The sequence below is a fragment of the Crinia signifera genome, chromosome 3, assembly GCF_055691185.1.
Source record: "Crinia signifera chromosome 3, ASM5569118v1, whole genome shotgun sequence".
NCBI classification, from domain to species: domain Eukaryota; kingdom Metazoa; phylum Chordata; class Amphibia; order Anura; family Myobatrachidae; genus Crinia; species Crinia signifera.
In genome coordinates, this window is record NC_139219.1 from 97,108,239 (window position 1) to 97,133,036 (window position 24,798).

General features: G+C 41.7%; 1 protein-coding gene across 2 annotated transcripts in view; it reads right to left on the minus strand.

The window, feature by feature from the left end:
- The window catches only part of SMYD3 (SET and MYND domain containing 3), a 605,383-nt gene that overhangs the window by 525,393 nt on the left and 55,192 nt on the right, over positions 1–24,798 (minus strand). For both annotated transcript variants that reach the window (XM_083176239.1, XM_083176238.1), the window contains exon 2: positions 11,882–11,945. In XM_083176239.1, the coding sequence (XP_083032365.1) occupies positions 11,882–11,945 (64 nt within the window). The remainder of the gene's footprint in view (positions 1–11,881; positions 11,946–24,798) is intronic.

Genomic DNA, 24,798 nt, shown 5'->3' on the forward strand with positions numbered 1-24,798 from the left:
GGAGACTCTAAAATGAGGGGAGGAGGTGAGGGTGCTGCTGCTGCATGTCTTCTAAGCTTAGCATGATGACTCCTGCAGCAGGGGGGATATACGAGGTGATGCTGCCAGCATTGGCTGCTGCCTGTCAGCACACAGAAAGGTATGAGAGCAGCCTGATGAGCTGCTGCTGGTGTTCCCTGCGGCTGGCATCCTCTCCCTCGATGTACAAATGCGGAAGACGAGTAGCTGGAGCCAGGGGACCACTTCCGGCCACCGCTACCCATAACTCTGCGGTGGCTGGCCCATGTATCCTGCCATCACGATGGGGCAGTGCAGTGGGGGGGATTTCAGCGATCCATGGATGAGACCTGGATTGTCACCTGCAGCTTTCGGCCTCAGGGTCCGCCGGCCTCCCGGGAAACTTCCTGGTGACTTTAATAGCCAATCCGCCCCTGATAATAACCCTCATTAAATGAACCTGTAATGGTATTTGGAGTTAGGGAGACAAAAAACCTCCAAGAATATCAGCTTATAAACAAGTCTTTGCGGCAGAAGTATTTGAAAGAGTAATGAGCATAAACTAGGAAAAAAGTGGTTCTTTATTTTTAGGCATCATAGTGGTTTTGTTTTCATTATACAGGTTGAGTATCCCTTATCCAAAATGCTCGGGACCAGGAGAATTTTGGATAACGGATTATTCCGTATTTCGGAATATTTTTATATTTCAATGATGTATTTTGAAGTATCTTGCATTTATGCTGTATAAACACATAATATACACACAAATATATTTTATTACCACATAAAATACACACAAATATATTTTATTTGTTCAAAAAACAAGGTTTCAAAACGTGAAACAAAATGTGTGTACTATCTCAGCACTGAATTTGAATGCCAAGCAATCATTGTCTTGCACATATATAGTGCCAGTTACATATCATGTCCCCAGTGATGCTGTTACAAATGTCCCCAGTGAGTTTTTAGCAAAAAAAAAAAAAATTTTCACTTTCTGTAATGTCTGGTTTTCGGAATAATTCGGATAACGGATATTCAGATACGGGATACTCGACCTGTATATATATATATTTTTTTTAACATAGGTCATGCCAGCTCAGATTTATTATGTAATACATTCCCATAAACATGGCACAGTGAAATATTTGTGAAGTCAGTGGGAAATGACATGTCAGTGCCAAGGAGTAATCAGTGCCTGATTTCCATCGTAGTGCATCGCATCGCATGCAATATAGCAGCATGCGACGCATGCCATGCATGTGATGCGATTCGATTTTTAATTGTACAAGCACGCTGATGGGTGCTTACAATGTTAAATGCACCCCCATTGGCAACGCCACCCCCACTATTAACATCAACTCGAAGCGTGGCGAGCACAGTGAGCCCGCACCGGGTGGCGGTACGCGTCCTCCAACCTTTTCATACCCCCACTATCCACGTCGGCGTGGAGTTGATTTTAGATAGTGTGGCGAGCGCAGGGAGCCAACGAGCCCGAAGTGTGGCGAGCGCAGCGAGCCCAGTGAGGGGACGCGGAATACATGTAAAGTAATCCGCGTCGGCTCGCCACGCTTCGGGCTCGGTGGCTCGCTATGCTCGCCACACTATCTAAAATCAACTTCACACCGACGTGGATAGTGGGGGTATGAAAAGGTCGGAGGACGCGTAACGCCGCCGCTCGCCACGCTTCGGGTTGGCATTGATAGTGGGGGTGTCATTGACAATGGGGGTGCATTTAACATTGCGAATCACATCGCATGCCACTTGCTGGAATGCAATGCTATGCGATATTTAATTGTACAATCAGGGGCATTTTCCCGAAAATCGCATACCATCGCATAGTACCTGGGGGTGTGCAAGGATGGAATAGCATGCAAATTGGCAGGAAATGGCCGAAAATCTGCAAAAAAAGGCCGAAAATCGGCCGATAAATCGCATTGCAGATCGCATCTGCCAAAAATCGGCGATAAATCGGATGCGATTTCGTATACAATTTACATTACATCGGGCACCCTGATAATACACAAGTACCCCTACTTCTATTTCCTTTCTTCCCCTACTTCTATTCCTTTCACTAGGGAATGTTCCATGTAGAGACCCTACATGATGAAGATAGCGTTGTCAGCATTGACATAGTACACCACTCAAGCCAGGGGTTGTTGTTTGCACATTCAAGTCAGCTGGTATTTTATAATGCATTTATACACTATAGTTTGTTAGAATGAATAGCTGGGTGGTGCACACTGGTAAGTTAAGAAGCATAGGACAGCTGTCTGGCAGTGCTTGTTCAGTGAGTAACTAGAAAGATAAGTTGATGACCAGTGAGAATGCTGCACTCTTATACTTCTATCCTATTCCAACAGGGTCATAGGCAAGACAATGCATGCAGACAAATACGTTGCCTAAGCATTCAGGTGCTCTATAGACTTGTGCCAGTGAGGACTATTCACCCTTCCTAACAAATGGTATTGTCATAAATGTGTTTATTGAACATATCACAGGTACACAGGATGTGGTCAGACATTTGTACAAATCAAGAAGAAAACAACAATAATGGATGAAGAGAATGTCTTTAGGATTACAATAAATTAAAAAGTACATATTTTGCATGTTAAACATTGTGAGGTATATGCTTTTTGACCCCCAGGATTAAAGGCATATTCACATCTTGTAACCATGTCTCAATATTTTTGATTTTTGATAACCATATAAGAAACCATCAACCACTATAAACAACATAGCAATCAGTATTATAGAAAAGGCCTTTAAGGTGGTAGTCTAGAATCCATGCAAATTGTAGCAATTACACCTGGATAGGCTTATCATCTGACAACACTCTAGGCTCATACCAACTCATGTGTTGAAAGCAGATTTTAATTTGAGAGTGTGTGGAGGATGGCAAGGTATCTACATAACTGTCCAATACTTAAAAAATAATTTTACCCTGACTTCCTTATGTAGGGAAGCCTCAAGCTTTCTTGCACTTTTTAATTTCCTTCTATTGTCCTAAAGTAACCTTGTATCTTTGGGAATAGAACATTGTTCATTGTGGCTACTAACAGATCAAAAACACCCATAAAAAGAGATGCACCAACAAGATAGGGGAAATGCTTACAGAGCATGGAGGCACATTGACACATTAGAGGAACAAAGTAATGCATCATTGGGTCAAGTGCTGCTAGGACAAGACACAAGCGATACAGTATGGCACATACTGAAGACATTGACACCAATGGTTTACATTAACTGTGGAGAACTTGGGTAGTTAATATAGAGGTCATACTTTTTAGTAAAAAAAAGGTTAGCCTTTTAATTATGTTTTTTTTTTTATGATATACCCACGGGATCCCAAAAATGTTTTAATAACTGAAGGCAAAAATAAACATTTAAAGATAATTTAATATGTGCCTTACAATTGTCACTGACCGTGTAATAATATATGTATTTATCATATTTATAATAAACATTGTTTACTTATTTTTTATGATAACCAGTTTTTAATTTCTTCCTGCACTATCAGATTACATTTTCTTTATCCATCTTTTTTAATCATAATTACAATTTATTATGATAATACTAAGCGGGAGTATAAAATTGAGAGGGATTTACAAAGTGACTACGTGAGATAATTACATTTGTGTAAATGGTTGCCATCCAGCTATGATAATTAGTTTACCTTTAAGTCAATTAGTTTAAGGCATAGTGATAAACAAGGTTTTTGTTTTTCAAAGCTAGAGAACATCTCAGATAACTGACAAATTCATTCACACGGGATCTAAATAAAAGGATAAAATATGGATGAAAACTTAAGTAGAAGGCTTTGGAGTGGGATTTTCTTGTCTTCTAGTTGGACTGAATTATGGCTTTATTCTGCATGTTTTGCAACATAAACTGTGCAGTCTAAGCATGTAAAATTATTTAATCCCTTCAGAGCCCTGTAACATTATGCAATGTGCTTTATACTTTAGCACTGCTAATTTATTTACAGTTAATTTATTTACAGTTTCTGATATAGCGCAGCATATTCCGTTGAGCTTTACAATTGGAAACAGTAAAAAAAAAAACTGGGTAGTAACAAACTGACATAATGGAGTTTACCAACCAATATATAAAATAAAAAAATAGAAAAGTATTTTTCAGTATCTGTGAAACTAGTAGAATACATAAATAATGAGCATTTTGTAAGCATTAAAATACTATAAACTAGATATTAGCTTTATCTGATATGGATATTTTTCTAGTAATTTTGAAGCACAAACACACATATATAAAGCTTTATCTGATATGGAAGGATTTGAACATTGAAAAATATTGATAAATTAGTTAATTACATTGGCAATTGTCAAGGGTGGGATATATTAGTCAGCAAGTATACAATCACATCTTAAAATTGATAGTTTGGATGCAGAAAAAGTGGGATGGCTAGACGACTGGGACATAGCATCTTCAAGACGACAGGTCTGATAGAGTGTTTCCATTATTACTTGGTTAGTAACATCGCAATAATTAAAAGGGGTCCATGGAAGGACAATCTCTGAACCAGAACTATGCCCAAGACTCATTGATGGATGAAGACTGTACTTTTTTTTTACTCCCATAGAAAAGATACTGTAGAACAAATGGTTGAATTAAGTAAATTATAGCTATCATCGAAAGGTGTCGGAACAAACACAGCTTGGTACTGGGCCTGATGATAGTTGCTTCGGTCCCCGGCGTGTTCGTATTCGCATATGCATATGTGCAGGGCTCCTGTGTGGTGCTTTCAGCGAGTGGCACTTGCGCAGGAGGGGGCAGGATGGAGGTGGGCAGGAGGCATCCACATGGGGATGCCTGCCCATTCAGACTGGCAACTGCCTGCTGGGGGCAGGTGGCTATCATCACAGGATGTCAGCCGTCCACCTAGTTCTTGGACCTGAACATCCCAAGTCTCAGGGCCAGATGTACTAAGCTTAAAAAGTTATAAAATGGAGAGTGATAAACCACAAGCCAATCAGATCATAACTGTCATGTCACAGGCTGTGTTTTAAAAATAACATGTAGGAGTAGATTGGTTGGTGGTTGATCACTCTCCATTTTAGCACTTTTTCAAGGCTTGGTTCACCTCGCCACAAAGTCAGCCCAGACTGACTGCGATTTGCGATCAGGGGAAAAATCCAACACGTTTTGTCTCTCTGACTTCATCAAGGGGATAAAGTCCGAGAGACTAAACGCTGGGCATTCCCATATGCTAATAAGCTACCCGACACCCCTCTCCGCCCCCTGGCCACTGTCCTGTGTGCATGCACCCGGTGAACAGATGCACACACCCCGTAAATGCGCAGAAATGCTGCTGGTGACTGGGAGGAGGTAATTAAGATTTATAAAAAAAAGTCAGTCTTCTATAGAAGCTGGTTTTCTGGTTTTGATTTCACCTTCCCCAAAATCCCAGTTAAACAGATTTTTCTTGAGCAATGGACAAAAAAATGGAAAAGTCCCAAGGCGCTATCAGTCCATGCAGCCTCAATTCCTAAAGGAGGATCACTTTGGAGTCCCCACTATGGATATTCTGGAGCAAGACAAGGAATTGTGGGCGCTTGACTCTGTTTGTTCAGATGGTGTGATAGGAATCTCCGAATGGATGGATAAAGAGAAAAAGAAACACACAATACGTGTATTAGTGACACACTAAACTCCAAATAAAAGTGTAAGGAGATAAAGTGGGATCCCAACTATAGAAGGCGTACCAGAACTCACAATGTGCTGCGGTACTGGACGTATATAACGGTATCTTTTAAGTGGATCACCACAGGTGCAATCAACAAGATGGGTGTTGGATACAAACAGATGAATGTTCCAATGTGCGTACCATTACTCACTGGGGAATAAGGATATGTAAGCCTATAAGGGTTTCTTTCAAGGCTATCCCTTCTCCAGTGAACATATGAACATGCAACAAACAAAGGAGGGTCTCGATGGTAATCGTACCAGTACTCACTGCAAAAGCAGGCCAGTCACATTCATAAAGGTATCTTTAGGTGAAGCAAATCCCTCTTCACTCTCCTGTTTCAATTCCACTCACAGTGAAAAAGTGGCATATGGAATAAAGTGCCAAAGACACAATGGAGGAACAGGTCTCAGTATAAAGAATTTAATGTTAAAACTTGTAATGTGGCCAATAGGCCATTAAAGCCACAATAGCAAGATAAAAAAGCAATAAAAAAGAACTCACTTAGCTCCCGACATGTTTCGGCGGTCACAGCCGCCTTTTTCAAGGATAAAGTGAGTAAGCACATAACAGGATATATATACCCCATGGAGGAACCACTTCCGGTTCGTCGTCATTGTAATAGGAAACAATAGTTCCATGTCCTAAAAAACCTCCCTGAAGCGCTAAATGGCTAATGCAGATGGTAATTAGCCAAGTGCAAAAAATAAAGCATACCAGGTTTACCAGGTTTCCGGAGATGTCCGGTGGGGTGTGTGGAGCCCTCCACGTAACGGGGCTTCCGCACAGTGGAACGCACAACAGGAAGTGCGTGTGCGTACCATGGGACGCAAGGTGTCCAGTGGGGTGGGTAAAACAACGCTCACACCGTGGCTTCCGCCCGGTGGAACGCACGACCGGAAGTGCGTATGGGTCTTATGGAATGCAGGGCGAGCCGGACTGTATTCCTCCGGCTTCCGCCCTGTGAAACGCACGACCGGAAGTGCGTATAGGTCTTATGGAACGCAGGGCGAGCCGGACTGTATTCCTCCGGCTTCCGCCCTGTGAGACGCACACCCGGAAGTGCGGCTGGGCGCTGATGAGGCGCAAACAATCCCCAATGAATCGGATTGGTTAACAACAGCGTCTATGGAACGCTAGATAAAAAAATGCTAGATAAAAAAATGGGTTGGGGCATAATAATTTTATAATGCTTAATATAAAATGAAAAATGGACTCTAAGTATATAAATGGACTGGATAAATGACAGGACCATACAAACTGGGTCCAACTAGCAAATAAGGGTGGAACTTATGTGTGCATATTCTATGTGCTATTGGACAAAGAGACCGGATTAGTGGTTCCCTCATTTACATATTGTCAACATAGGAGCACATAGGTATACCCACAACATATCAATATAACACCATTATATATATATAGAAAGTCAGATAAAAATAGAATAAAAATCAGGACATATAAGAACAATCAAAGGAACCATTTTAATTCGAACTCGTGATTAAGGCCATGTGGACTCAGAGTGGATAGATTAAAAATCCATCTCATCTCAGTTTGGGCCAACCGTATATCTCTGTTGTTATGTCGCCAATGATTCTTAACCGCTTCCAAACCCCAGAAGCCGGTGATGGCTTTGGTGGAGCTATTATGCTCCTCTAAGAAATGTAAAGAGAATGGGTGGTCCTTAAAGCCTTTCTTAATATTCCGAACATGTTCGGCAAGGCGCACCTTTAGGTTTCTCTTCGTCTTACCTATATATAATTTATCGCATGAGCAGCGTATGGCATAAATCACGTAGTTCGAATTACAAGTAATAAATTGCTTTGGTTTAATGCACTGGTGGTTCAATCTAAATTCAGTAAATTTTCTGATTGTAGAAGGGTAGGCTTTGCACATGGCGCAATCACCACAGCGGTGGAAGCCATTATTGCGCGTGGACATATTCCCTTGTTCAACAAATGCACTATTAACCAACTTATCCTTCAAACTGGCCGCACGTCTATAAATGAATTTGGGCTTGGGGGGTAAGATATTATTCAAAATAGGATCCTCAAGAAGTAACTTCCAATTGTTTTTGAAGATACGCTCTATGGATTTATGATAAGCGCTATATTGGGTACTGAAGGCTATAGTATAGCCTGCAGTGCTCCCCATATTGGCAGGTTTCTCCATTAGAAGGTCCTCCCTTACTATGGACCTGGTTTCTTCAAGCGCTCCATCTACGAGCTCAGTATTATAACCCTTGTTAATGAATTTTTGTTTCATATTCGATGCACTAGCCTCAAAGTTCGTAGTATTGGAACAGTTGCGCTTCAACCGTACAAATTGCCCCTTCGGAATGTTAGAAATCCATCTCTTAAGATGGTTGCTGGATGGATTGATATACGAATTAGAGTCTGACGGTTTTTGATATACCGTAGTCTCTATTTTGTTGTTATCCACATATATTCTAAGGTCAAGAAAATTAACTTCACATTTACTAACATTAAACGTCAAATGTATGTTAAAGCAATTGGAGTTGAGGTACTCACAAAATTTAGTGAGATCATCCTCCTGGCCCCTCCATATAAACAGTATGTCGTCTATATATCGCCACCATTGAACCAGGTTCGCCGCCCAGTCATGACCATGCCATACCATCAGGTTCTCCCATCTGGCCATGAACATGTTGGCATAACTGGGGGCGAACCTGGTCCCCATGGTCCCCATGGCAGTGCCGACCTCCTGGTTATAAAAAATACCATTAAAATTAAAATAATTGTTGGTAAGGATGAATTTAATTCCCTCCAACAACAGATTTTTTCCTCCATGGGGTATATATATCCTGTTATGTGCTTACTCACTTTATCCTTGAAAAAGGCGGCTGTGACCGCCGAAACATGTCGGGAGCTAAGCGAGTTCTTTTTTATTGCTTTTTTATCTTGCTATTGTGGCTTTAATGGCCTATTGGCCACATTACAAGTTTTAACATTAAATTCTTTATACTGAGACCTGTTCCTCCATTGTGTCTTTGGCACTTTATTCCATATGCCACTTTTTCACTGTGAGTGGAATTGAAACAGGAGAGTGAAGAGGGATTTGCTTCACCTAAAGATACCTTTATGAATGTGACTGGCCTGCTTTTGCAGTGAGTACTGGTACGATTACCATCGAGACCCTCCTTTGTTTGTTGCATGTTCATATGTTCACTGGAGAAGGGATAGCCTTGAAAGAAACCCTTATAGGCTTACATATCCTTATTCCCCAGTGAGTAATGGTACGCACATTGGAACATTCATCTGTTTGTATCCAACACCCATCTTGTTGATTGCACCTGTGGTGATCCACTTAAAAGATACCGTTATATACGTCCAGTACCGCAGCACATTGTGAGTTCTGGTACGCCTTCTATAGTTGGGATCCCACTTTATCTCCTTACACTTTTATTTGGAGTTTAGTGTGTCACTAATACACGTATTGTGTGTTTCTTTTTCTCTTTATCCATCCATTCGGAGATTCCTATCACACCATCTGAACAAACAGAGTCAAGCGCCCACAATTCCTTGTCTTGCTCCAGATTTTTCTTGAGCACATAACGCAGAATTCACATTTTTTATTCAACTATATGGAAGATATGAAAAGAGAAGGTGGATCTGAACTAAAACCATATTTCAACTGTATGGGATTCTGGTTGGTAAACAAATAAATGTAATTGCCTTAACTAGTATTTGAGCACAGTCATAGAATTCAAGACAATATTCTGGTATGAATGGTATGAAGGAATGGATTTAAGAATAGGAAAACTCACTTATGAATAGAGAGTTCATACAAACTAAAAAGACTCAACTGATAAGCGGTCAATTCTGGAATTATTCAGAATTTTATTTCAGACTGCTATGGAATGCCATTTGCGTTCTGCGCAAATGCATAAATTACAGGAATCATGCCAACGAGCAACAAATAAAAAGTGCAAAAACGGCAAATACCACAATTTTGTAGTTTAAAAAAAAGTTTCAAAGAGTAAAATGTCTTGCCCTGACTTCTCTACTTTATTAGGACTTAAGTAAAAATGGAATATTCTAATAACATTCAAAAACGAAATAATCTATTACACGCAAAACTCCTAGATGCACAACATGAGCTCCCATGGGTTAAAGACTTGGGTGACCCAACGGATGAGGAATCATGGCCCACTCTCAATGAAAGGGAATCCAAGGCCTCCTCCTCAATCAAAGAAAATGGCAATAAGATCTACTATAGATGGTACTTTGTGCTTACCAGTCTACATAAAATGTTGAATACTGCCTCTGACCGCTGCTTGAGAGGTTCTGGTGTGGAGGGCACCTACATACACATCTGGTGGCATTGCCCTAAAATGCTAGTTACTGGGATGTTGTTTCCCAACTACTTTCCGAGATACTCCATGTACAAATAGTCAAATCACCGTGGTCTTTTTTCCTGAGCTGCCCTGTGGAGGGCCTTGATAGACTGTTGACAAATTATCTATGCACATCCTGAATGCAGCCTGTTGTTTAATTGCCAAACAATGGAAAGTTATTGATCCTCCCTCTCGCCAGCAACTAATAAATAAAATATGGCATGTGGCAGCCATGGAGAAAATATCAGCTTATATTCACAATATGGACCTTATTCAGATCCATTCGGACTACCTGAAAAATTGCGAGTCTCCAGCTACTTCCAGCAGTAAGTATATCTTTTCCCAAAACTACCACTTAGGTGAATCAAAAAGCAAATACAAGAAAAAAATACCCATTCTGCAATTTCTGAGGAGACAACAAGGATATCAAACATTCTCCCCATTCCATGGACATTCCTGAATAATACAATTACTCTGAAGTAATAAAAAATATACCTCATGGTGAAGCATATGGAGAACCTGACAAATCCCCCCCCCCCCCCCCCCCCCCAAAAAAAAGAGAAAAAAAATCAGATGAATCTTCCACATACTGTACACAAGCACATTTTATTGAAAGAATATTCTGATCACGTGGTCATAGTGGACTTATTACAGTATTTCTTCCAACCTTAGAACAATCAGGTTAAGGGCCCTACAATTAGTATAAGTATGACATTCACTGTTAGCGGAAGAATATAATATTGTAAAACTCTCTTACAGGGTCCAAGCTTTAAGGTATTTATTCAATTTACATTCGACCTATTCAATGAAATTGCCAGATTGGTCGGTAAAACACGTGGATTGGTGAATTACTCACCGACGCACGTTTTTGTCAAAATAAATGTGTTTTTTTTTTTGGTCATGTTTTGCCAACTCATTTTTTTAACCAAACTACAGTACATCGGCGAAACATGTACATAAAAAGTCAGACTATGGCTGCAGTTTAATAGTAAAGAATGTTTTTTTTAGCTAGCCCCCAAAAAACTGTCTTAATTGACTACCCCCCTAAATCTTCAAACAGGGGCTACCTCTCCTTTGCACTTCTCAAATTTAACTAGTGAACCATCTACATTTATGTAAGTTTAAGGAGCGGGTAACTTTCCAGCTGTTATTGCTGTACTAACATAAAATGCATTCCCATTTCTTTTTGGGGTGTTACATTCACTCAGAAGAAGAATAAAATAATAATGGTGTGTGTTCAAACTGAAAATTTAATTACAATGTAAAAATAAAGCACCCAGTATTTACCCTGCACAGAATCAAAAGAACTTATCCAAATCTAACTCTCACATACAGTGCAGCATAGTTTTATCCATTTGAGAAAAAAAAGGAGCTTAGAGTTCAGGTCTGAATTAGGCCCATAATCAGGTACCTGCAGTTCCTAACAGAGTAGGGCAGGGATTCCCAAACTTTCTTTTTTAATCATGGCATCCTAGACTATCATAATCTTATTCATGGCAGCCCTAGGCCAAAATACTAAATTAGGTAAACTGTATTTACATAGGTCATCCTTCACTTAAGTTACGTGGTAAGGGAAAGGATTAGTTTTTGTTTATCTACATATTTTATGATTGGAAGCCACAAACACTGGTTTTGTGAATTACATGGTCATAAATGGACCAGCAACCCAGGGCACCTCTTCAACTGTCCCAAGGCACCCCCAGATGCCACAGCACACAGTTTCAGAACCACTGGAGTAGGGGAATATTTGCAAACAAGTTATATGAGCAAAGATGGTGTGTGTGTGTGTGTGTGCGTGCATGTGTAAACTTTAGTCAAGAGGAACTTACCTGGCAGAGCGAATTGCAGTATCTGGCAAATTTGCACTGGGAGCATCGCAGAAGTTTTTCTGTCCTAAAATACAAACAAGGGAAGATATAGAAATAATATAATATAATTTGTAATGTGGGCAAGTAATATGCAGTCATACTCAATTTTCTTTATTTATTAAGCCCCTTGCAATGCTGTTACGTTAATAAAATGTATTAAAGAACCTCATCATATATTCTTTGGTGTTAGTCCATCTTGCCACTGCACTGCCCCCATATGTATTATACTAAAGAACTTGCAGTCGAGAGAAAAGGAAATATAGTGAAGTCAAGTCAAGATATACGCCTTACAAGAGCCTGAGATGGAGTAGAAATTACCTAGACTTAAGGCCCCCATACACTAGTTTGACTTGCATAAGGACAAGTTGGACTAACATAAATTTGAGCTCCCCCAGCAGCTCCTCGGAAGACTCACTTCCGATTTGGCACTTTATGTGCCATTTTTACATGCAATAAATCACAAGCGATTTATTGCATGTAATAGCTCCCAGGGAGCTGCTGCAGCAGTGGTGGTAGGGCGGGCATCGGGGGGCGGCCAGCTGGTAGCTGCAGAGAGCAAGTAGCAGAATTTGACAAGTACGCCTTAGTTGGGGGTGGGTTGTACAGGGTGGGGGGTTTTGTGGGAGGTTTGCTTTGGGGTTTTGGGGCGGTTTTCTTTAAGTGTTAGTGGGTTTAGATTTAGTAGGTTAGATAGTGAGTTATTTTATTCTGCTCAGTGGTGTCTTCAATTGATGGCTGCTTATATACTGTAATTTGATGGTGCTTAGTGACTGTTCGAAAGGCATGATGTTATATTACACCTCCTTATATACTGCTGGACGCGAAGCCCCGGATGGTGCCTCCGGGTATTTGTGCGTATATCCGTGCTTTGGAGAATCAACATCTACCTTACATATCCTTATATCTATATGAGAGATTATGCATGAATATTTCTCTCTAAAAAAAAAATAGGAATTTAATACCTACCGGTAATTCCTTTTCACGTAGTCCTTATGGGATACTGGGAATGGTCTTAAGACATTGGGGGTATTAGAGGGTATCCGCAGGAGACAGGCACATCTATAACTTTGAAGCTGGGTGTGCTGGCTCCTCCCCTCTGATTCCCCACCCAGGAACCAGTTAATGAAAAACTGTGCCCGAAGGAGAATGTACATATGAGAGGAATAACTTGTATGTCACCTATGTAAACATAAGTGTGAATAGTGTGGTGAGATTTATGCCAGCACACCCGCATTCATACAAAATAAAAAACAACTATACTACCACCAACTGGATGGATTTTCTTTAACAAGGTCACTGAACTAGACCTTAGAACCAGAAGACCATAGGTTAACTTCTGAACTTTATAAGCAGAATAAAGCTGCAGCCAGACCCCCGCACAGGGCGGGCGCCCAGTATCCCATAAGGACTACGTGAAAAGGAATTACCGGTAGGTATTAAATTCCTATTTTCACTAACGTCCTTGATGGGATACTGGGAATGGTCTTAAGACATTGGGGATGTCCCAAAGCTTCCAGAACGGGGGGGTACGTGCGGAGACTGCTGCAGTACTGCCTGCCCAAACTGGGTATCTTCTTTGGCTAAGGCATCAAACTTGTAAAATTTTACAAAGGTGTGTTGCCCTGACCATGTAGCAGCTCTACAGAGCTGCAGAGCTGACACACCCCGAGCAGCCGCCCAGGATGCGCCTACCGATCTGGTGGAATGAGCCTTTAAAACCGGAGGTGTCGGCATGCCTGCCGTCACATAGGCGTGTTGGATTGTGGTCCTAATCCATCTAGCAATGGATTGCTTTGATGCAGGGTGTCCTTTCTTTTGTGCGTCATACAGAATGAATAGACAATCTGTCTTCCTGACTCTTGACGTCCTCTGGACATACACACGCAAGACACGCACAACATCCAGGGATACCGGAATATCCGGTGAACTAGATGCAGACGGGACTACAATTGGCTGATTAAGGTGAAAGGAAGAGATCACCTTAGGAAGAAATCGCGGGTTAGTTCTCAACTCCGCTCTGTCTGAGTGAAAAATTAGATAGGGGCTCTTACAGGAGAGAGCTCCCAATTCGGACACTCTTCTGGCCGAGGCTAGGGCCAAAAGGACCACCGCCTTCCAGGTGATATACCGCAATTCTATCGACTCCAACGGTTCAAACCAGGAGGATTGAAGAAAATTAAGAACAACATCCAAACTCCAAGGAGGTGTAGGAGGTACAAAGGGAGGCTGGATGTGAAGCACTCCCTGAAGGAATGTTTGTACTTCCGGGATGGTAGCCAATTTCTTTTGGAAGAATATGGACAGGGCCGAGATCTGGACTTTTAGTGAGCCCAGACGGAGACCCAAATCCAATCCCGCTTGTAAGAAGCACAATAACCTGTTCAGGTTAAACTTCGCTGGGGGGACCTTCTGCTCCTCGCACCAACCCACGTACTTCCTCCAGATCTTGTAGTAGTGGGTGTTTGTTACCGGCTTTCTGGCCTGAATCATCGTGGTGATAACTGATGAATGCAGACCCTTCTGAGCTAAGATTTTCCGCTCAGCCTCCACGCCGACAAACGTAGCCGCCCTAAATCTTGGAAGACGCAAGGGCCTTGTGTGAGTAGATCTCTCCTTAGAGGCAGGGGCCAAGGATCCTCGATCAGCAGGCTCTGTAGATCCGAGAACCAAGCCCTTCTTGGCCAGTCCGGAGCCACCAGAATGGCTTCCACTCCCTGACTTCGAACCCTTTTTAGAACTCTTGTCAGAAGCGGTATGGGTGGAAACAGATACACCAAGGGAAACACCCATGGAATTGTCAGGGCGTCTATTGCCACTGCGCTTGGATCCCTGGTCCTTGTGCAGTACATGGGGACTTTGTGGTTTAACCGGGATGCCATCAGATCTATCGATGGCTGGCCCCAACGGTCCACAATTGCTGCAAACACCTGTGAATTCAGGCTCCATTCCCCGGGGTGGAGGGCGTGACGACTTAGGAAGTCCGCCTCCCAATTGTCCACACCCGGGATAAAGATGGCCGACAGAGCCACCACGTACGTTTCCGCCCAGGTCAGGATCTTGGAAGCTTCCTTCATGCAAGTCCTGCTTTTTGTGCCTCCCTGGCGATTTATGTAGGCCACAGTTGTGGCATTGTCGGACTGTATCTGGAGCGCCCGACCTTGGAGGAGATCCTGGGCTTGTAACACTGCATAGTATACAGCTCTCATTTGAGAAGCCCATGTATAAATGGACTTAGCCATCCAACAACTGGCGAGGACAGGTCTCTGAGACGCCCCACTCGCAGTGTACATGGACTTAAGGGTAGTATCCAGTTTTTTGTCTGTACTATCCTTGAGTGTTGCTGCCCCTGGGACGGGGAGAACCACCTTCTTGGACAGTCTGGACACTGATGCATCCACAACCGGAGGCTCTTCCCACACCGCTCTAGTGGCGGGATCAAAGGGAAAATTGGACTTAAACCTTTTAGACAGTTGGAAACGCTTTTCAGGTTGTTTCCAAGCCTCCTTAAACGTCTCATCAAGGTCAACTTGTTCAGGATAAACAATTTGCTGTTTCCTTTGGGAACCAAAGAACGGGTCACCTTCCTGCATGTCTGCTAAAGGAAGGTCTAACACTTCTCTTATTGCTGTAATAAGAGGTTCTGGGCCTCTAAGAGATGACTGTGAATCAGGGATCAGAGCCCCGTCGTCCACATTATCATCTGTGTCGTCACCCGCCTGCAGATCATCATCTGAATCAGGCAACATGGCGGTCGCAGCACGCTTCCGTGACTGGCCCGTGGTGGTGCTTATATTATCCACCCGTGCGGCTAAAACTGTTAAGTCCTGCTGCACCTGTTTGGTCTGCATTGTATTTGCAGCCAATTGTGTTGACACTGCCTGCAGCATGGTTTTAATGCCTGCCGCCCATTCAGGCTCCTGTGAGTCTGATTGAGGAGTAATCTGGGATGAACCCCCTGTCCCACTCGTTGAGTGGACATGCATTCCTCACAAGTAATCTGTGAGGTGGATTTAGGCACAAACTTGCTGCTGCAAATGAGACAGGTTAACTTCCTCACCATGTTGAAGGAATAGGTAACCTTTCTTCCACAAACACACCACAATCACAATGAAATAAATATATATATATATTCAGTGTGCAGTGTATAGCAGCTATATATGTGTGAGCTCTATCACTGGAAGTGTGTAGCTTAACAAGCACGTGGGGGAGCGCTCAGATTACACTGAGGAGACCAGCACACCCTGTACAACCTTAACTCCTATTTAGGAGTTGGTAACACGCATAAACACAGAACAGTGTGATCAATTAAGCGATCTTAGCGCTAAATACACTTGCTGTTTTCTGCAGATTTCCTCTGTCCAACACCTCACCGCTGAGGAGTGTATCTGGAGACAGTAATGGCGCCCAGGGAGAAGCAGGAAGTAGTGTATGCGCGCTCAGAGCTCTGGCCTCGCTCCGCTGAAGCCCCGCCCCCCTGTGATGGCGCAGGGGCTTCACTGATCTTTATACTGGCGCTGGCTGTCAGTTTTAATGGCGCCCTCACACTGAACAGCGTTTTATAGTGGGATCTGCCCTGGTAGCCCAGGGCCTGTCACCCGCAGCCAGTTTGTGACAGGGGGTCTGCGCAGCCCCTGTGCAGGGTACCGCGTCTGCCGCTGCCGCCATCTTGCCGCACAATGAGCCGGGGTACCCCACTGTGGGGACCCCGGTTTCTACTCACCACAGACGTCTTCGGACTGTGTCAGGAGTGTGCGGCATGCTGGGGGTGAGTATCACTGCAGCGCAATGCCCGTGAGTACAAACACCCTCTCAGGACAGTGGTCCTGCAGCAGGGACAGCTCGGTACCTTAAGAGGCCTGCAGCTGAACCCTCCTCAACTGACTCCCTCGAAGCAGGGATACTGTGAAGTCCAACACAGTAACCCCAAAATAATAAAAGAAAATAAACTGAAGACAAACTCTCTGGAGCTCCAGCAGTGTGCATCCTCTCCTGAGGGCACATTTTTCTAAACTGGTTCCTGGGTGGGGAATCAGAGGGGAGGAGCCAGCACACCCAGCTTCAAAGTTATAGATGTGCCTGTCTCCTGCGGATACCCTCTAATACCCCCAATGTCTTAAGACCATTCCCAGTATCCCATCAAGGACGTTAGTGAAATTTATGTGTATACGAATATGTATATGTCATATATGGTATATACACAGTGACGAGCGCAGCGTGCCCCGCGAGGGGCGGTGGTACGCGTTCTCTCCGACCTTTTCATACCCCCACTATCCACGTCGGCGTGGAGTTGACTTTAGATAGTGTGGTGAGCGCAGCGAGCCACCAAGCCCAAAGCGTGGCAAGCCCCGCAAGGGGACACTGATTACTTTACATGTATTCCACATCCGCTCACCACGCATCGGGCTCGTATTCCGCTGCGCTCGCCACACTATCTAAAGTCAACTCCACATTTGCTGGCATGCGATGCTATGCGATATTTAATTGTACAAGCATCGCACACCACTAAATAAAGGTACACGATGCCATGTGATGGGCGCCGTGCTAGGAAACAAGTACCGAATGTTTTTTTGTTTGCTTTAACATGCAAAACCAATAAAAATACTCAATTTAAAAAAAAAATGGACCTTCTCTGATTTATCACATGTGGCAGGATGTAATAGCATCAGTTTGCCAGGATGCAGGACAAGCTTGGACTTTTTTTATAAACGACGATCGTGTTTTCCCTCCCCACCCATTCTCATCTTCATTTTTGTGTTTTATGTAATAAGTTCATTGTAAATGTTTAATAACAGTTAGTCATACAATTTATTTGTTAGAATAATTCAATTTATTTATTTTAACCAAGCGATATTGTGTTACACATCTGAAGAACATCTTCATTGTAACATGCTTTTTGTACTTCTTGATTGTTCATTATATTTCTTGAAAATTAAATTAAAAGTATTTGAAAAAAAAAAAAGGCAAACTTAATTTCCCCAGAAGTCCCCTCTACAGTATGAAGACAGAGAAGATAAGTGGGAGCTGGAGAGACCTCCGGATCAAAAAGTATATTTGGGATTTTTTGTGTGTTTATATTGTCACCCCCACCCAGCAGGCTTTCTAAGCAGCAAACCCTGCATGCATTTTTCTTAGTCTGCATACAACGGGTATCGGGAACGTGCATACACACGGTAATCTAAAATTGTGCGCAAGGTCCATATTTTTCTGTGTGGCACTACAAGTATCAGCATGCTAGCACCTCGTATTGGTTAAATTTAGGATGTGCAGTCTAGCCCCCCATACACGTACATTTAAAGTACTATGTTTATGTCAGTTTTGAAAGGTTTTAACAGAACGGTAAACATGTTCAAAATTAGCTTGATGTTTTCTTTTTTACAGAACCTCCAGCGAAATACTGTTTATTCTAAGAGGAAATGTTGAAAAAAAATGTGGGTTAACATAATAACGAAAAGTAGGGTTATTGAGGCCATATTAAATTCACAATGAACACACATTGTATTAAGGCATCTTTGTCCAAAAACAACTAGTTGGATTCAAGCTAAACCGTCTTATGAAAGACTCCCTGCAGTGCACGACAAAATCCTGTATCCGCACAGTAAAAAAAAAACAAATAGTAAAAGAGGGACAGAAGATAAAATGACAATGTCTCTACTGTACTGACTGGCATATTCCTGTTAAATGATTTGAACTGGATATTAACAAGTACTGATAACATTATGGTACACAATGGCTCAATATTTGATCAGGAAAAAGAAGTACATAAATGGCATACCATTTCATACAAAGCATTGCAAACATGTTCAATTGCCTAAAAAGTGAACAGATATGACAATTGTAGTGCAAATTGCTACAGGTAGTAACTTTATTGCAGGCCAGTAGGTTGGCTAATTCAAATACCACTGGTCATACTGTGAATCTGAAGGAAAGCCAAAAATAAAAGACAAAAAAGCATTCTAAGAAAACAATTGTTATCTGTTGTATTGTGGTTTTATATAATATTATATTTATTAATAAGATGAGAATTTAAAATGTGATCTATGTAGAGGTCCAATAGTAATATCACAGAAAAAAATAGACATTATTGATTTGCTATAAAGGAGTACACATTGAGTGGTCCTAAAGATCAAATTGAATATGCAGGTTAAAAAGACTCATCTAGATTTTCCTATATTAGAAAGTAAATTGAAATATAAACGAAACAGAGAGATGTGAAGAAAAGGAAAAAAAAGAGCAAGAGATAGGGGAGAAGAGGGGAAGTAGGAAGAAGTGGATGGGCAAAATGGTGCTGAAATTAAAAAACATGATCTATGCAGAGGCGGAACTACCATTGGTGCAGCAGGTGCAGTGCACCGGGGCCCCTAAAGACTAAGGGGCCCACTGCTGCCCCATCACCCTCTTCCTGTAACCCATTGTTTTTCCTTGTCACCCACTTCCTACGCATGCCTCTCCCTATCATGCTCGGCCTCTCCCTGTCAGCCCACTGTTGTGTTCTATATTGTGAACTTGGGTTGAGGTGGAGGAAGGGGGCCTAAATTATATTTTTGCACCTGGGCCCAGCACCCACAAGTTCCGCCTCTGGATCTATGTGTCTAGTAACCAAACCTCATAGTTATCAGTTAAATGTAGGAGGAGTCCTGAAATGAGAAGTCCTTGGTTCTCAAACCTTCATAAACTTTTGTGCCAAACTTTAGCTAAAATCTCAAGTGCTGCAGATAGATCAGTTGATTACCGACATGATGACACATCTAGCTGCCAGTACCATATGAGTAAATAGTTTATTTTGATATGGAGATGCTACAGGGATACTGATAGAAACTTATAGAAAGAAGGAAAAATGGTTTAAAAGGAATTTGAAGTTTCTACTTAAATCGGTCTACTGAGCCCTTTCATGGGAATCTCTCACATCCGATGATGAGGTTAAAAGTAAAGTGTATAGGGTAGAAATCAGTCCTTTAGTAGATGTTCCTTGAAGAGCTAAACCCTCTAGTGGTGAGAGAAATTATTAAATTGAGATGCAATCTTAATGGCCCCCATACACTGGGACAAGTCAGACCAGTTTGCCCTTGAGCTCCCCGAGGAGGCTCGCTTACAATTTGGCACTTTATATGCCATTTTTACATGTAATAAATCACATGCGGGTTTTTACAGCTTGGCAGCAACTGATCGCAACTAAGTGGGTAAATCACAGACTCCACGTGGCTACAGCAATCCAGCACTCCTTACATAGATGACACCCCCTAGCCTAATGCCCAGCCACTTACTGGCATTGGGAACATTGAAACATTGACCTTTGCCCTGAACAGATATTTTAAATAAAATTGCAGGTGTTGCTGACTAGCCAAACTATGATTCACATCAGATCTTAGGAATACCCTGGTGAAGTGAAGAACTTTTCAGACAAGTGCTCAGCCATACCCACCTCTGTGTCATTTGTATGGGTACACAACCCTCCACCACTTTCAAGAGCTTGCTTCCTCTCCCTATTCTTCCTCCTCCTCTTCCTCCTGGGTGTCCCTATGCTCAGGTTAGCTTATGCCCATATTAGCATATAACTGCAAATGCGTACTTCAAAAGATAGCAATGGCAGTAGCAAGAACATCAACATCTGAATCAGGCCTGCTGTGCCTACTCAAATTATCATTGCTAGTAACTTGCACAAACATTCCAAAGCAGAATAGTAGATAATCTTGTTATAGCCTGAAACATTATTTACTGCAACTGTTGCTTTTTAATAAACGATCTACATTAAGACTTTTAGGGGCATATTCAATATCTTGGGTTTTATTGTATAGATAAAAAAAATTAATTCAATGCCTGACTAATCAACTGCATTCTTTTCACCGATACTGAAGTTATTTTTCATTCATGCTTTTACATAAAAATGCCTTAAAAAGCAGCTAAAATGGCTGCAATTTCACCAGGTAAGTGGAGAAAACACGTGGATTGTTGGAAATTTGCTGATCCAGGTGATTTTGTCCATGGCACCCCAAAAAATTAGGGCAAATCCCTTAATTTCTTAATTTACCTTAATTTCTTTAGTGTCAGAAAATTTTAGTGCTACCATCACACCCATATTTTGCAACAGGTCTATTGTAACATTATAGTTCATTGATTAAAGTATAGTGTAGTATTATTTTTATGTTGAACAAAATCGCAGTTTAAACACCGCTTTATGATTTCCAGATGGTCCATAGTGGAGGCAGGCATTTCTAATGCAGGGTCTGTGGAGACTGTGCCAACCTTATTAGCCGATTCCTCATTAACCTTTGCCATGGCTAATAATATCCCTTTTAAATTTATGGGTCAAATGAAAAAAAAAAAAAAAAAAATTTCATGTTAGAATTAAGTTGTGTTCTTTGCCTTTTTTTTTTTAGATTAGTCTCAATGTATGACCAATAGCTGTACTGGTTGAGGTTGAGTATCCCTTATACAAATTGTTCTGAAAACCATCTCCAAAATTTTTTTTGCTAAAAACCTACTAGGTACATCCATAAACTGGCACTACTGGGGAAATGATATGTAAATGGCACTAAATATGTGCAAGAAAATTCATGCTTGGCATCAAATTCAGTATATGGGATAGGACACAAACTTTGTTTCATGTTTTAACCCCTTCCCGCCGCAGCATGTTTTTGCCTTCCTGACAGAGGCCTTTTTTTCAAATCTGACATGTATCACTTAAGTGGGGAACTTTTTTTTGCTTTTACTTATCCCAGTGATTTTGAGATTGTTTTCCCGTGACACATTGTACTTTAAATTAGTGGTAAATTTTGGTTGATACAATTTTTTTTTTTTTTTTTGTGAAAAATACCAAAATGTCGTAAAAAAATTGAACATTTTGCTATTTGCAAAATGTTACATTTTCTGCTTGTGAGACAAATAATCATACCACTCAAAATAGTTAATAACTAACAAAGACCATATCTATACTTTATTAAAAAATCATTATTTTAACCTCCTTTAATTTTTTTGGACACTAGGGGGCAGCAGCGTCTAAATTTTACACTACACGCAGTTTAACGCTGGTTTTGGCTGTTCACTTTTGGACAGCCAATCGCAGCGATCGCCCAAGACGGGGGGCAACCCTGCCCCCCCTGGGCAATGAGGGAGGATGTCTGCTGTCAGGGACAGCAGACATCGTCCCTCTGTCACCGCGTCTGTAGACGCGGTGGCACTTTTAAGTCATGACGTATATATACGTCATGTGTCGGGAAGTACATCCCGGCCATGACGTATATATACGTCAAATGTCGGGAAGGGGTTAAAACCTTGTTTCATGCACAAATAAAATATATTTGTGTGAATTACATGTGTTTGATGTGTTTATACAACGTAAATGCAATATACATCATTGAAATATAAAAATAGTCCAAAATACTGAATAATCAGTTATCCAAAAAATTTCTGGTCCCGAGCATTTTGGATAAGGAATACTAAACCTGTACTGTGTTACATCTCATAAAATACAGGATATTCAAATGATCCACTTCCTTCTTTTAATGTCACTTAGGGCCTTGTTCTAGTTCACTCTTAAAAGCAAATTCCTTCTCAGATGGACAAAACCATGTGCGCTGCAGGGGGGCAGACGTAAGAGGTGCAGATAGAATTAGATTTGGGTGAATTATTTTGTTTTGGTGCAGGGATACTGACTGCTTTATTTCTACACTGCAATATACAGTAGATCTCACTCTGCAGAAAAACCCCACCCAAATCTAACTCTCTCTGCACATGTTATATATGCCCCACCTGCAGTGCACATTGTTTTGTCCATTTGAGAAGGAATTTGCCTCTAAGAGTGAACTAGAATAAGGCCCTTAATGCCAAGATTACATTATTACATCATGCCCAATGTCCATTTCACTACATTTCTAACCAAAATAACTTATTTTTTCTAGCAGACACCTGACTTATAGTACAGGCGGCTTTTATGTGTTTGTGATGGTAATGTAAATGTAATCATCATAGTGTATCCAATTTCCTAGAAATAAAAGGACACCATGTCAAACATTTGAGATAATCTTTCCTTGTAGTGGTAATTCATTCAAGTCATTGCTTTTATGTAGTATATTTCATTAAGAACTTAAAACGGTTCCAAACCCAGAGTAATTACAATGCTCTCTGAAATTGAAACATGGCTTGGAAATAGACTTGACCAGGTGCCTAAGGACAAAATAATCAACCTTTCATCCCATTCCTCTCTTCTCCGTGGATATGGTATTCCATCTTAACCATCATTTTTAATTTTTTTTAAATCATCTTCGTTTCCACAGAGAGTTGCCAAAGACCTTAAAACTACTCCCAAACAATACTTGTTATAGGGTACTGTAAATCCAAGACAAAAATGTATTCTATACAATAGATAATCATTCATTAGATGTTTTGTACCTAACAAATTGCTATCATGCAGACTTTCCTCTTCAGGATATGGGCCTGGGAGCTGTGTTATTGCAGTCCCCTGCAAAATATTGTCCCAAACCAGTGTACCATCCCAGAAACCACCCAGTATGAACTGACTCGCAAATAAACAGTTTCAAGCATTTCATGGTACTTCTGTATACAGGGCGCCCGGCTAAGCTACCCTGACAACGTATCCTTTGGCTAAGTTGTCAGCGTAGCCTAGCCGGGCTCCCTATTAATATGTGCGGACTTACTGCGGGCGGCGGGGCTTGACCGGCGGGCTCGGCGGCGGTGCTTCACCGACGGCCTCTGCGGGATGAAGGATGGGGAGACGCATCCTGGGGCGGCAGACTGGATGTCATTCAGCGTAGTGGTGCTGGGGGAGCATCACATGGTTTCCCTGCTCCCCCAGCGGCACTACGCTAATTGCGTACATTGCTGCTGCCGGGGAGTGTCATAAAGGACGCCGAGTGCCGGAGGAGGTGAACGCTTCCACCGGGGACATCGTTGAGGGCAAGTATAATGCACTGTATAACACCCACTAATACAATCATATCCCCACTATCCACGTCATACCCCCAGTGTCCACGTGGGCGTGGAGTTCATTTCATAAAGAGTGGCGAGCGCCGAGCCCTGCCGATACGCGTGCGCTCGCTACACTTTATAAAATTAACTCCACTCCCACGTGGACACTGGGGGTATGACGTGGATAGTGGGGATATGACCCATTATGTATTAGCACAGCTCCAACTACGTAAATTACGTTGTTTATGCAAGTTACGTAGTTTACGTAGCCAGCATAGTGGTGTATTGGTATTCTCAATACACCACTACGCAAACTACGTAATGGGCAAACTACGTAATAAGTACCCATTTCATTTTTAAATGCAGATTTTGCTCTACCCTGAAATACAGGGAAGTGAAAGATCCTTACAGCAGCTTGCATCACTTTTTATTGACAAACTACTGAATCTTTATTTAATCAACACTAAATAGACATATGTAATGGTGTGTACACACGGTCAGATGTGCCTTCAGATACTATCCACGATTGCGATCTGCATCCGATTCCGATCCGATGTTGACTAGATCGTCAACATCAGAAAGCAAAAAGTACCGTGTGTACACACCATAAGTCTATAAATGGCACACAATCTAGGTAATAACATTGTTATTATTATTTATATAGCACGTTTCTCATAATAGGACTCAAAGGGGGGAATTTAGTAAAATGGGAGTTCTATTTCACATGGGATGTTGCTATGGGCAACCAATCAGATACTATCTATTATCTTCTAGAAGTTGCTAAATAAAAAGTAGATTCTGATTGGCTCCCCATAGCAATATCCCATGTGAACGAGAACTCCCATCTTAGTAAATTTCCCCCAAAGTGCTTTACGTTTACAAGTAACCTCAAATTAAAGCTGAAAGTCTGCAGTTAAATCACATCTTGTTTAGTTAATTTCACACACTGTATATAC